Source organism: Triticum urartu, chromosome 7A (assembly GCF_056163025.1).
Source record: "Triticum urartu cultivar PI428250 chromosome 7A, HENAU_Tu73, whole genome shotgun sequence".
NCBI lineage: Eukaryota > Viridiplantae > Streptophyta > Magnoliopsida > Poales > Poaceae > Triticum > Triticum urartu.
The window spans coordinates 475,186,158-475,200,827 of NC_141879.1; the positions used below are offsets into that span (position 1 = coordinate 475,186,158).

A 14,670-nucleotide genomic window follows, 5' to 3' on the forward strand; every position below is an offset into this window, starting at 1 on the left:
ACTTCATCCACACAAAACTTCAACAGAAAACTCGGTAAGATCCGTTAGTATAATAAAGCAAATCACTACTCTAAGTACTGTTGCAAACCAATTCATATTTTGTTTTTGCATTGTGTCTACTGTAATATAACTTTCTCATGGCTTAATCCACTGATATGAATCGATAGTTTCATCAAAACAAGCAAACTATGCATCAAAAACAGAATCTGTCTAAAACAGAACAGTCTGTAATAATCTGAACATTTACCATACTTCTGATACTTGAAAAATTCTACAAAAATTAGGAAAAATAAAAAAATGTATAGGAAGACATTTCAAAAAGAATCAGAACCATTTGACATTCCAACAAAAAATGTAAAATCGTGCACTACAGCCAAAGTTTTTGTCCTGCACCGTACAAACCATCAAGCAAATGTAAACATCCTAAAGGCAAACCTTGGCACATTATTTTTATAATACAATGGAATTGTACAAGGGGATAATTATTTTTATTGAAAAGTTTCTGTAATCAAGATTCACAAAGTTTCCGTGAGCATGAACAAAGTTCAAGGCTAGCTCCCACTTTAACAATGCTTATCTTTCTCACTTTCGCTTTCCTTTTTGAAAAAGTTTTGGGTTCCCCTCTTTATTTTTGTTGTTTTTAAACTATATAAAATCACTCAACAGAAATAAATGACTCTCTAAAACTTCCGGGTTGTCTCCCTGGCAGCGCTTTCTTTAAAGCCATTAAGCTAGGCATATAGTGCTCAAGTAATGGATCCACCCGGATCCCAGGGTATATCAAAGCCAATTTTAATTAAAAATTATTTGTAATTTAGTGGTGAGCACAAGGTAACATATATCATGCAATGACGAAGTCTAACTCTCTTCCTATGCATCGGCATGTCATAAAAGAACAATTCATGCACACAAAGTAAAGGCCAATGCATAGTATAAACAGTTTCTTGCAATTTTATCATATTGGAAACATAGAGAGGTGGAGATATAGTTCCTCTCTCATAATAATTGCAAGTAGGAGCAGCAAGAACATGCATATTATATTCATCAAAATCATCATGTGCAACGGTAAAAGGCAACCCATCAATATATTCCTTAATAAGAGCAAACTTCTCCGATATAGTGTAGTTGGGAGAATTCAAAAAGATAATAGGACTATCATGTGTGGGTGCAATATCAACAATTTCATGTTTAACATAAGGAACTATAGCAAGTTCATCTCCATAAGCATAATTCATATTGGCATCTTGGCCACAAGCATAGCAAGCATCATCAAAAAGGGATATTTCAAGAGAATCAAAAGGATCATAATAGTCATCATAGAAATTATCCTTCGGTAAACACGAAGGGAAATTAAACAATGTATGAGTTGAAGAGTTACTCTCATTAGAAGGTGGGCACGGCTAGCTAATCCGCTCTTCCTCCTTTTGTTCTTCGCTCTCCTCATCATCTTTTTCATCCAATGAGCTCACAGTTTCATCAATTTCTTGTTCCATAGACTCCTGCAAAATATTAGTCTCTTCTTGAACAGCGGAGTAGTCCTCAATATATGGTTCAACATAGGCATTAGAAGCATAATTATCATAGCAATATTTAAGTATGGCAAAAATTTCAGATTTGTAAAGAGTAGCATCATACTTTTCAATTAAAGAAGCAATTTCGTAAGCACCCTTAAAAGCAACAAATTCTTCAATTTGTTGAACATCATAGTAATTATAAACACCCTTAGCATACGAAGATACGATTCCATTATCGCTAAACTCACATTGCTAGGGAATGTGTTTCTTAGGGTTTTCAGAACAACAAGTAAAATTATATATTTCGCATAAATTCCAAGCATAGCATTGCAAACGATGAATTTAACCCAGTAAAATTTTCCCTTTTTCAGATATTCGGTGTCGCACATAACAAGCATGCTCATCTAAAGATTTGCCCTCAACTAAGCTAGTTGGGGTTTCAGCACGAGCACATAGGGATCGAAAATAATCCAAGTAATAAGCTTCAGCAGTGTGATAGATTTTGAGTGGTTCTTCAACCATTGGTTTAGTAGGTGCAACTAATTTTTTTGGTATTTTGCGTTTCCTACCCATAACTAAAGATAGAAAACAACTAAGAACAGCAAATAAAAATTACTTAGTGATAAAGCAAATAAGCACACACAAGAATATTCACCCCACGCTATTGCTCCCTGGCAACGGCGCCAGAAAAAGGTCTTGATAACCCACAAGTATATGGGATCTCAACAGTTTTCGATAAGTAAGAGTGTCGAACCCAACGAGGAGCTAAAGGTAGAACAAATATTCCCTCAAGTTCTATCGACCACCGATACAACTCTACGCACGCTTGACGTTCGCTTTACCTAGAACAAGTATGAAACTAGAAGTACTTTGTAGGTGTTGTTGGATAGGTTTGCAAGATAATAAAGAGTACATAAATAAAAAGTAGGGGCTGTTTAGATAAAGAAACAATAAAGTAAATATAGCGAGTGTGGAAAAGTGATGGTAGGAGTTGCGAAATTGCCCCTAAGCAATTGACTACTTTACTAGACCGATAGCAAGTATTATGTGGGAGAGGCCACTGCTAGCATGTCATCCCTGACTTGGAATTCTATGCACTTATGATTGGAACTATTAGCAAGCATCCGCAACTACTAATGTTCATTAAGGTAAAACCCAACCATAGCATTAAGGTATATTGGTCCCCCTTCAATCCCGTATGCATCAATTTCTATGCTAGGTTGAAGCTTCTGTCACTCTTGCCCTCCAATACATAGTCCTATCAACATACAACTAACCCTAGGGTGTGATCCACGCGCGCAATCATATGATGGGCACCAAAGGACATCAACATAACCACAAGAAAATTAAATCAATCATAGCAATTCATCAACCACCGATAGGACAACGAAAATCTACTCAGACATCATAGAATGGCAACACATCATATTATGAAGCATAAAGCATCATGTTCAAGTAGACGGTACAGCGGGTTGCGGGAGAGTGGACCGCTGTAGATAGAGGGGGGAAGGTGATGGAGATGTTGGTGAAGATGGCAGAGGTGTTGGTGTAGATCGCGGTGATGATGATGGCCCCCGGCGGCGTTCCGGCGCCACCGGAAGCGAGGGGGAGAGAGCCCCCCTCCTTCTTCTTCTTCTTCCTTGACCTTCTCCCTAGATGGGAGAAGGGTTTCCCCTCTGATCCATTCTCTTCGTGGCATGGGAGGGGAGTGAGCCCCTCCGAGATTGGATATGTCTCTCTGTCTCTCTCTGTTTCTGCGTTCCCAGATTCTTCCCTTTCACCGTTTCTTATATTTCCGAAGATCCGTAACTCCGATTGGGCTGAAATTTTAACACAATCTCTATCCAGATATTAGCTTTCTTGCGGCGAAAAAAGGGCATCAACCGCCTTACGGGTGGCCCACGAGGGTCAGGGGCGCGCCCAGGGGGGCAGGCGCGCCCCCCTGCCTCGTGTCCACCTCGAGCACCGTCTCGCATGGATTTTTCTTCCAAAAATCATATATATTCCAAAAAAATCTTCGTCAGTTTTTATCCCGTTTGATATGGATATTCTGCGGAACAAAAAACATGCAACAAACAGGAACTGGCACTGGGCACTGGATCAATATGTTAGTCCCAAAAATAGTATAAAAAGTTGCCAAAAGTATATGAAAGTTTTAGAATATTGGCATGAAACAATCAAAAATTATAGATACGATGGGGACGTATCACAGCCTACCGCCAGGGACTTTGGCGGTAGGAAACATCGCTACCGCCAACCGGGCTGGCGGTAGCCTGCACAACCCTACCGCCAAAGTGCTTGGCGGTAGGCACGAGCACGCACTGTGTTCAATACTTAGGAGGTTTTTGGCGGTAGGCACGAGCACACACTGTGTTCAATACTTAGGAGGTTTTTGGCGGTAGGGCATGCAACCCTACCGCCAGGGACCTTGGCGGTAGGCTGTTATACTCTACCGCCATGGTCCCTGGCGGTAGCAAAAGGGTCAGATCTCGAAAAAATTACAAACTAGGGTCAAATCTCGAATAGGTTTCAGAAAAGGGTCAAAAAACGAAATTTAGCCTCACAAACTCATTTGATTCCTTGCACGATTGCAAGACTTATTTTCTAAAACTTAGTGGTTTTGTCGTTCATTCTTATTAAATTTAAGTAGTTGATACTTGGTGAACTTTTCAAACTTCTTAAAATATATTTAAAAGTGGCCTTTTTTCAAAGTCCTCATCACAAGAAACACGAATATGCAAACGAAATTTAAATTATACTTTGGTTCAAAAAATGAAAGTCAAAAGAAAAATGGGGTTAGTGCCCCTGCACTACGTGTTACAAATCGCCTCCCCACCAACACCGCCGAGGGACAAAGGGCGTGATAGTTATTGTTTTGAAAATAAAATCCACGTCTATTATAAAAGTTCATCAAAAGTATAAATTATCTCAAACATAATAAAATTTACAGTGAGGTCTCTAGATCACCGAACGACCACTATAGCTGCTAGAATGAGCCGCCGACGCGCTGTTGTCACCGCTCCTCTACTGGAGTCGACTTGACCTTGTTGATGACTCAAAAAGTCTTTGTGCATGTGCCCTTAAGGACCAGCACGATGGAGCCGCAATCACCATGGTTGAATCATTATAGATATAGATCTGAAGCAATAGATATGAAATCTTGTCATTTTGCATGCACAATGAGAAACCCTAACCTCGCTCCCCAAGGAGATGAAAGGAGTCTACGCCAGGGCTTCGTCGGCTACGTTCAGATGAACTAACTTGAGAAGAATCGGAGCCCGGAATATAAACTCGAAGAAAAAGCGTTGCCATCTGCCCGAGCGCCGCACCTGCAAGGATTAGAAAATCCTAGCCTAAACTACTAGCTAGAGAGAAGGCATCGGTATTCTCCTCCCTGCCACCAGCCACCGGAGAAAGGTAGAGAAGAGGTGAGTCTGTGCGCTCACCCACGAAACTTGGAGGGGAGAGTTTACCCTAGGCGCCGAGGGGAAGGGAAGAAGGGCTTGACAAAGGGTGTAATATGTTCTTATTTGAAGTATAATATTGTACTAACCACTTTTCATCAGCGACGGTTTTTGTTGTGGTGCGCTAATCTTACGAGGCCTTGGCACGATGACTTACAGACTGTCTACTATAATAAGTTTTGGTCAGCTTTGATAAGGAGGTGCGATGACGGCGGTACGCCTTCGGCTTGCTTCAGGCCTAGATAGTAGATCTGGATGTAACTTTTATTATTTGTGTTGTTCGGTTGTAGTACTATCATGATTGAAGATGAATAGTTCGAAAAAAAATCGCAAAGAAATTAGGGACAATTAATATGAACAGGAGGGATATCATTTTTCAGAAGTGGAATCCTATGATCTGTGGTTGTCCCATTTCGAAAAGAAAAAGCTTAATAATGTCAGAAAAATGAAATCAAACCCACGAAAAGGGCAAAAAAGATGCTAAATCTACATTACTTCTCCCCGTGGTGCATGATCTGAATCGTCTCCGCCATCCTGCCGCGGCAGCGCTAGTACTACTGGCAGTGGCGGCACCGCCCATTGGTCGCCGTCGATGTAGGAGACGTCCATGAAGGGCGCGGCCTGCCGGCGATCTAGCTGCCGCGCGTACGGCACCCTCCCGTCCCTGCACGCCCCGGGCCCCGTGCTCTCGTACTCCCCGAAGAACACCGTCTGCCGCCTGGCCAGATCGTTCCAGTCGTTCCACCCCTCCGGCGCCACGACGCCGGCGGCGAGGTACGTCCTCGCGAACACCACCGTGGCGTAGGGCCCCCACGCCCGCCCGAGCCACACGTTCCCCGTCCCCACGACGCTGCACCCCACGAACGCGAACCCCGTTTTCTCCGACGCTGACCCGCGCCCCTGCGCTGTGATGCTCCCCGTCACGCGGCCGCCGTTGCCGGTGGCCGCCGCGACGGAGCTGATAGTGCAGTTGAGGTAGAGGGACCGAGCGTTGCCGAAGATGAAGTCGATGGAGCCCTCGACGTAGCAGCCGCGGAAGACGTGCCGCCCCTGCTCGTCCAGCAGCGTGTCCTGCGCGCCGTACACACCGCACCAGTGGAACGCCGCCTGGTCGCCGGCCACGCGCAGCGCCACCGCCTGCCCTCCGCTGGCGCCCGGGTCCGCCGGAGGCGCCGTGTTCTGGAAGCTGATGTTGTAGGCGACGAAGCTGGCGGCGAGGACGGTGAAGGTGGCACTGGACGGGGTGCTGCCGCCGCTGGAGGCGGCGGTGTCGTTCCACGCCACGGTGCTGTTGAGGTTGCCGCGGCCGTGCAGCGTCACGCCCGTCTTGTTGCCCCACACCACCACCTTCTCCCTGAAGATGCCGGCGCCCACGGCCAGCAGCGTCCGGCCGCCGGCCGCGCCGTGGTCAGGAACCGCGTCCACCGCCTTCTGCACGCTGCTGAAGTTGCCGCAGCCGAGGTGGTCGACGGTCAGGACGAGGGTGGCGTTGAGCTGGGACGCGATGCCGGCCACCCATCTGGCCTCCTCGTCACACTGCCTCCGCCGACGGCGGCCGTGTAGCAGAGGATCGGAGGGCGAAGCAGGGAGGTGTGTGGTGGAGGCAAGCAAGATGGCGAGAAGAACAGAGGCGATGGCCGCTGCCCATAGGCCACAGTACTTCACTCCTCCACCCCTGCTTCTGCTTCTGCTTGCACGGCTCCTCATTATCATGGGCACCAGGGCATGGCTTGCATGATCTCGATCTGGCTTTGCTTCTTTCTTATGACTACTACGTACGTAGTACGCACTTGCTACTCCCTTCTTTTTAGTTCATATATAAGATTTGTTTGAAGTCAAACCTCGTAAACTTTGACCAAATTTATAAAAAAAAGTATCAAGATTTAGAATGTGAAATCAACAACATTAGATGTGTCATGACTTTACTTTTCATATTGTATAAATTTTGGATTGTAGATGTTAATACTTTTTCATATAAATATGGTCAAACTTTACGAAGTTTGACTTCGGACAATCCTTATATGCAGAGTAAAAAGGACCAGAAAAGTATCCAGTAATAGTAATTCAGAAGGAAAATTGGATAGAATAATCAATTCAGAAGGGGGTATCAACATTGTTGTTAGCTATGGTTGCTTAATTTGCTGGGTTCAAGCTAGTCATGATGAGATGAGCCGTAATGTGGCGACCAAGGGAAGAGATCCCATCCCATCCAGTATTGAGTGAGTGCTACATTGCCGCTGTAATGATTACAACCACCTCTGCGTGCTCAACCTGGCCGTACAAAAGGTTGGGAAACACTTTGCTACAGACGTCTGATGAGAATGACTCACCAGACTTGTCGGACGACGTCGATTTGCCTTTGATCTCACGGCTGAGGGATGCCCTGAAATCAAGCCTGTCTCACCACCCAGTATTCTGGCCCATGCCCCATATCTCTCCCTCAATTAACTCTCTCCATCTCTCCTTCCCATCTCGTGCACATTGCCGAGCTCGCCATGCCCTTCGTTGCCTCTCATCTCTCGCCCAGCACGAGTTTCTGACCCACACCTCTGCGGCCTCCGTCGCACCTCATCGTCGCGCCAACTTCTCCGTCGACCGCGCGTGGACTGACCCACCACCTGCCCGCCGACGAGCTCGTAACCTCCCTCGCCACCGTGCTTAATTCCGCCAGGATTAGGCCCTGTTTCACCTGCAGTTTTAGCCTTTGATCCACTTCGCCTGAGCGCCTTCTTGGTTTGGAAACGAGGCCAGCTGGGATAGGATCTCTCACGCCATGCAGGAGACAGGAGTAGTGTGGATTACCAGGTGACGTTGCATCTCAGCGTCACATGTACAGGTAGGCGACGATGGTAAGCACATGTAGTCCCGATTGATGCACTAGTTTGAAACTGCATTGTACGTATCATTATTTCACCACGAATGAATGTATGAGGCATAGCTTGTATTGTCTTTTTTCGTTGGGACATTTCCCTTATTTGAAGCATTGTAGAGTTCTTCTCCATCTCTCTAGGATTTGTTCATCAAATTTTGCTAAGTCTGTCGCATAATTATGTCTTGAATTGCAGGAAGCACAGAAGAAGCTCGTAAGATTCAACACGTCTTTCTGCAAGGCCACGGTGCCGTTGACAACGTCTTCGCACGTATGCTTGCAGATCGTGTTACTGTGGTAGATGGTGCAGTGCTTCATGATCACCATGGAAGCAAATTCTCCGTTTAACTAAGACAGATGTTCACAATTGTGGAAAACTATCCCGATGTTTAAATTATATATATTCCCTGTTTGTTTGAAACAAATATAAGTTTGTATGGAAGTAATTCTCTGATGTATGAAAATAGTATCATAATGATTTTGAAGCAAAATATATATCCTTGGAAGCATGGCGTCTGCATTGTGCCCAGACGATACAAACCCTGGTCACATGCATTATTTTTGTTGTATATGGGAACAATCCTCATTTTTTTAGATGCAAGTTCGAAATTCTTTGGAAGCAAATACCAACTTTTTGGAAGCAAATACCCATTTCTTTGGACGCAAATACCGAATTCTCTGGAAGCAAATACCAACTTTTTGGAAGCAAATTCCCATTTCTTTGGACGCAAATACCGAATTCTTTGGAAGCAAAGTCTCAATTAAATTTCTTCAAAACCACCAGTAATAGCAAAGTCTCAAGTGCTAGAATGTGTTTTCATATATCATAGTACGTGCTTCCCAGTCACAAAAAACTGCCCAACAACACTTTCAAAGTGCGTACAGATGAAGCAGTAAGGAGGAGGATACTGCTAAAGTGATGTAGGTCTAGCACGTTTTTTTTAACTGGTCTGGCGAGATTTCTAGGGAGTACTTGACAGGTAGCAAATCCCAATTAGTGCAACATGCAAACTGCTAACTATCTAGGCCCACCACTCAAATCACACGGTCCAGGTTGCAGCAATCCAACGGCGGACTAGTAGTCCAGGTTACACACATAAAAGGCCATCGTACTTAATTTAGAATCATTTCTGTATGACCAATATATTCCCTACTAGACTGTTTGGAGCCATTGCATAACGGAGAAGCTGCATACCATGAGCCTGATGAAGAAGCTAGAATTTTTATGGATCAGGGTATGTGCTCAGCGTATTTTCATATTTAGAAATCTAAAATGCACATATTATTAGTGTTCTTTGATAATACATGTGCTGTCCTGTGCTAGATGTTGCTTTTGAATCGTACCAAATTGGACACCATGCTACACGAGCAGTACCCGTAGCAAATACTGATGACTTCATATACCGAAACCTACCTACAAAGTACCATGTCCTAAGAAAGGTTGCGGACTGTCGCCACTGTGGGGCGTTGCGGTTTCCATTCGAGGGGCCAGCATTTTGTTGCAGAAAAGGAAAAGTCGATTTGTTTACTCCAGATGTTCCAGAAGAGTTGAAATGGTTGTTTACAAGTCAAGATGATGAGGACGCTAAGTATTTCAGAGAACATATACGGTATTTCAACTCGCACTTCTCATTCACAAGTCTAGGCGTCACCCTAGATCGACGAGTAAGCACTGCGGCAGGAACTGGCATATATACATTTCGTGCGTGTGGTGGGCTGTACCACGCTCTTGACAATCTGGTGCCGGCTGATAATGGCCCTCGGCATTTGCAACTCTATATTTATGATACAGATCAAAACTTGGTTCACAGGGCTAATAGGTCTCCAGATCTTAATATAGACCTCATACGGCAGATTCTGAGAATACTACAGCGTAACCCTTATGCGCAAGTTTTTAAGAGCCTTGGGTCTGTTCCGAATCTACATGAGTATAGAATCTCGCTAAACACGGATATCAAGTTGGATCAACGAAGGTACAATACCCCAACGAGTTCCCAAGTGGCAGCCATATGGGTTGAAGGGAGTGACCCACATAATTGCTTTGACAGGAGTGTTGTTGTGCATGGAAAAAAAGAAAAATGGACCCTGTATATTAGAGCATACTATGGGTGCTATGACCCATTGTCATATCCACTATTCTTCCCACGTGGAGAGACTGGCTGGAATCGTTGCATGCCATATATTCGAGCCCTAGATGACACGGCCCAAAATTCAGTACATATGTCTGCACTCCAAGGAAACCAAGCATCTGATTTGCACATAGGTATGATGTTCACTGTTATATTTAAATTTATGCTTTATGAATGATGATGAGAGCTTTTATGTATCAGTTGAAGACTTGATTAGAGAAAGAGAAGATGGTAATTTTGCAGCGCATGAAGCCGATAATCCTGCACCACAAGGAAACCAAGCCCCTGAATTATATACTGGTATGATGTAATACCATATAATTTATATACTTTCTATTTTTCAGGGGCTTGGTCAAAACTTGTGTTTTCATCTACATCTGTCATATCTATCAGATGGGAACTTCATTAGAGAAAGAGAACAAGATGGGAATTTTACACCGCATGAAGCCCATGGCACTAATTTACCTTCGGGTATTAATCATCATTCCTTATTCTTCAAATATTATTTTGTCGATCATTACAGGTCCACCCACCATATTGATATTGATGTTCTCAATCTTGTAGATGACAATGAGGATAACCCAGATGACAATTTTGGTGACAATGAGGTCAATGCAACACAATCCAGAAAATTTGTTAGCGCAAGGGAATACTACTGTTTCAAGCTGCAAGTCAGGAGGAAGCTTTTTAACATCGTCTTGTTCGGGGGGCGCCTTTTCCAACAGTGGGCTGTTGACATGTATATCAAGATTGAGACGATGCGGCTTGATTGGTACTCAAAGCCGGAAAATCAGAAGGTTATACGCGCTGACCTGTACCAGGTAGTGTGCTTGTGTTTATTCTAATACATCATAATGCAATGACATTAGGTTTGTTCCATGAGTTTCTATAACGTTCTATGCTATTATAGGGTCTTGTTGACACCGTCGTTGTCGGCGAGTCACGCGGAGATCGAATTGGCAAAAGAATTGTGCTTCCACGTACATTTCCTGGTGGTGATCGCGACATGCAGCGGAGGTTCTTGGATGCTATGGCAATAGTGCAGCGGTGGGGTAAACCGGATTATTTTATCACGATGACTTGCAACCCCTATTGGGAGGAGATAACCGAGAAACTGTTGCCTGGACAACTGCCGCAGGACCGTCCAGACCTGGTGGCAAGAGTATACAAGGCTAAACAGCGAGATATGATGGACTTACTAACTAAGGGTAAGCATTTCGGAGAAGTCGCAGCCTATGTACATGTAACTGAGTTTCAGAAGCGAGGTCTCCCTCATGAGCATATACTTCTAATCATGAAGTCAAAAAGCAAGTTAGCGACACCAGATGACTATGATCGAGTGATATGTGCAGAGATACCGGACAAAGAAAAACACCCTGTTCTACATGATCTGGTCGTCAAACACATGCTGCATGGACCATGTGGCGAGTTGAAAAAAAGTTGCCCTTGCATGATTGATGGGCAATGTCGGTTTCATTACCCGCGAGATTTTTGTGATGCCACACAACAAGGGAAAGACTCATATCCCATCTATAGGCGGAGGGACGATGGGCGTCGAATTAGGATCAGAGGAGCAGATTTGGACAATAGGTGGGTGGTCCCTTACAACCCTTCACTACTTATGCGATACAACTGCCACATTAATGTCGAAGCATGCTCGAGCATCAAGGCAGTCAAGTACTTGTTCAAGTACATCTACAAAGGGCATAATCGTACATCCTTTGCATTCGAGCAGGAAATCATCAATGATGGTGGAATCATCAATGAAATCCGACAATATAGGGATGCACGCTATGTATCTCCTCCAGAGGCTATTTACAGGATTTTTGGTTTTAAAATGTTTGGTGTCAGTCCATCTGTGCTACAACTCCAGCTTCATTTGCCAAATATGCATACAGTTGCATTTAAAGCATGTGAAAATCTTGCAGATGTTGTAGCTCGACCATCTTCTTCCAAGTCCATGCTTACAGAATACTTTGAAATGAACCGGAAGTTTCCAACAGCACGAAAATGGTTGTACAGAGAGTTTCCAGAACATTATAGATGGATACCTGGAAATAAGAAGTGGCAGAATAGAAGAAATAAAAGATCACAGATTGGAAGACTTGTGCATGCACACCCTGCTGAAGGAGAGAGTTACTACTTGCGTGTGCTCCTAAGTCATGTCCGAGGTGCCACTTCATACGATGATTTAAAAACAGTAAACGGCAAGCCATGCAATTCCTTCAGGGAGGCATGTGAGCACTTAGGCCTCATTGAGCACGACAGGACTCTTGATGATTGCATGACGGAGGCAGCCACATTTCAGATGCCTTCTGCCCTGAGACGGTTATTTGCAACTATACTGGTGTTTTGCGAGGCAACAGAAATTCGGCAGCTGTGGGACAAACACCTGGCATCAATGTCTGAGGATTACCGTCGTAATCAATCCAATGAGGCAACACTTGAGCAGATGGTCCTCAGAGATATCAGGGATATGTTGCAATCCATGGGAAAAGATATTACAAGCTATGGACTTCCGGATTTGGTTGGGAACGATGGTTCTTATGACGGTGAGTATAAAGAGGTAACAAAGGAGAGGCAAATCAGCATGGACAAAGAACACCTAGATTTATTTAGCAGTTTGAACAATGAGCAGCTGGCTGGTTTCAATGAAATAATGGATCATGTGATGAAACAAAAAAGCCAGATATTCTTTGTTGATGGTCCAGGAGGCACTGGAAAGACATACTTGTACAAGGCATTGCTTGCAAAGGTGCGTTCGATGGGCCAGATAGCGATCGCAACTGCTACATCAGGTATAGCGGCGTCGATAATGCCCGGAGGACGGACTGCGCACTCCAGGTTCAAAATTCCAATCAAACTCACTGACAATAGCATGTGTAGTTTCACAAAGCAGAGTGGTACAGCGGAGTTGCTTAAACAAGCGTCCTTGATAATTTGGGATGAGGTCGCTATGACAAAACGTCAAGCAGTTGAGACGCTTGATAGATCCCTGCAGGACATAATGGACTGTTCTTTGCTGTTTGGGGGAAAGGTTGTCGTATTTGGTGGGGATTTCAGGTAGGTCCTTCCAGTTGTGACACGTGGGACAAGAGCACAGATCACGGATGCTACACTTCTGAGATCCTATCTGTGGGAGAAGACCCGGAAGATACGCCTCACGCGCAATATGCGAGCACAGGCTGATCCTTGGTTCTCCGAATACCTCCTACGGATCGGCAATGGAACAGAAGAGACAATTGGCGACGACTATGTGCGTCTCCCTGATGACATTGTGATCGGCTATACCGAGGATGAGAAAGCTATTAACACACTCATCGACAATGTCTTCCCATCGTTGTATGCTAATGCTAGATCGAGAGAGTATATGAGCACACGTGCTATTCTTTCCACCAAGAACGATCATGTCGATCACCTGAATGACAAGATGATCTCTAGGTTTCCAGGCGAAGAAAAGTTATACCATAGCTTCGACTCCATCGAGGATGACTTGCAGAATAATTACACGATTGATTTTCTAAACTCGATCACACCAAATGGCTTGCCCCCGCATGTGTTGAGATTAAAGGTTAACTGCCCGGTCATTCTGCTCCGGAACATCGACCCCCATAATGGCCTATGCAATGGGACACGACTTATGATTAGAGCCTTCCAGGATAATGCTATCGACGCAGAGATAGTTGGTGGTCAGCATGCTGGAAAGAGGGTGTTCATACCTAGGATCCCTATGTCGCCCTCGGAGGACATCTCACTTCCTTTCAAACTTAAGAGAAAACAGTTCCCCATTCGCCTGAGTTTTGCGATGAAAATTAACAAGGCGCAGGGTCAGACTATCCCAAACGTCGGTATTTACCTTCCCGAGCCAGTATTCTCACATGGTCAGCTATATGTTGCATTGTCAAGGGGAGTGTCCAGAGAGACGACGCGGATTTTGGCCAAGCCAAACAACGAGGTTGATATTTCTGGGAAAAGCACCAAGAACATTGTCTACAGAGATGTTTTGGGGAGATGAGGCGGGTGCGTTATTCCATTATTTATTTGCACCTTGTTATTGTATCTATAACTACTCGTGGATCTAACTTTATTTGTTTTTATTTGCAGGTTTAGCGAAGGAGAATAAGCAGCAGAAGAGGAGGTAAGGTATATGAACACAAGGGTATCTTCTTCGATCGAGCAAAAGGTGAGAGCTTTGCTCTGCTTCTCCATCTGATCCCCCTCTGATATGTATGTAATGACCAAATGGGGTACGCACATGATATGTAATGATCAGATGGAGTAGGCATAGATAAAATAATAGTGCCTACACCTTTTTTCAGATGATAAGAGTAAAAAGTATGCTACTGTGTTCTTTTTGAGCTTCCATGCAAAATATTTTTCTATGAGCAGAATGTGCTAATGTACTAATGTATTGCAATATTTCAGGGAGTTTAAGCGTGTCAGGTGAGAAACCTGCAAAGAAAAAAGGTTGAACAGACATTCATGCCAGGAAGAGGCAGAGGACAAATTGAGTGTCGAGGTACTCCGCGAGAAAGAGGAGAAAGAAAGGAGACAACACATGAAGAGAGGCACCCGAAGTTAAAATGATGCAGTCTTAATAACATCAACAATCTATCATAGTTATTAGCTTTTGCTATTCACTCGCTGATTAGCCTATAGTTGAGCTTCAGCTAAGATTGTGCTCCACTTTTGGG

General features: G+C 44.3%; 1 protein-coding gene and 2 pseudogenes across 1 annotated transcript; 2 read left to right on the forward strand and 1 right to left on the reverse strand.

Moving 5' to 3' along the window:
* Window positions 1–5,330: 5,330 nt before the first annotated feature.
* On the reverse strand, window positions 5,331–6,765 carry LOC147960022 (putative pectinesterase 14 pseudogene; annotated as a pseudogene).
* A 2,387-nt stretch (window positions 6,766–9,152) lies between these two features.
* Window positions 9,153–11,913, forward strand: LOC147960023 (uncharacterized). The gene is made up of 6 exons (XM_087533095.1): window positions 9,153–10,110; window positions 10,178–10,276; window positions 10,370–10,447; window positions 10,541–10,797; window positions 10,887–11,138; window positions 11,905–11,913. Exons 1-6 carry the CDS (start codon window positions 9,153–9,155, stop codon window positions 11,911–11,913), a joined length of 1,653 nt encoding a protein of 550 aa, XP_087389221.1.
* A 371-nt stretch (window positions 11,914–12,284) lies between these two features.
* On the forward strand, window positions 12,285–13,991 carry LOC147960024 (uncharacterized; annotated as a pseudogene).
* The last annotated feature ends 679 nt before the right edge of the window (window positions 13,992–14,670 follow it).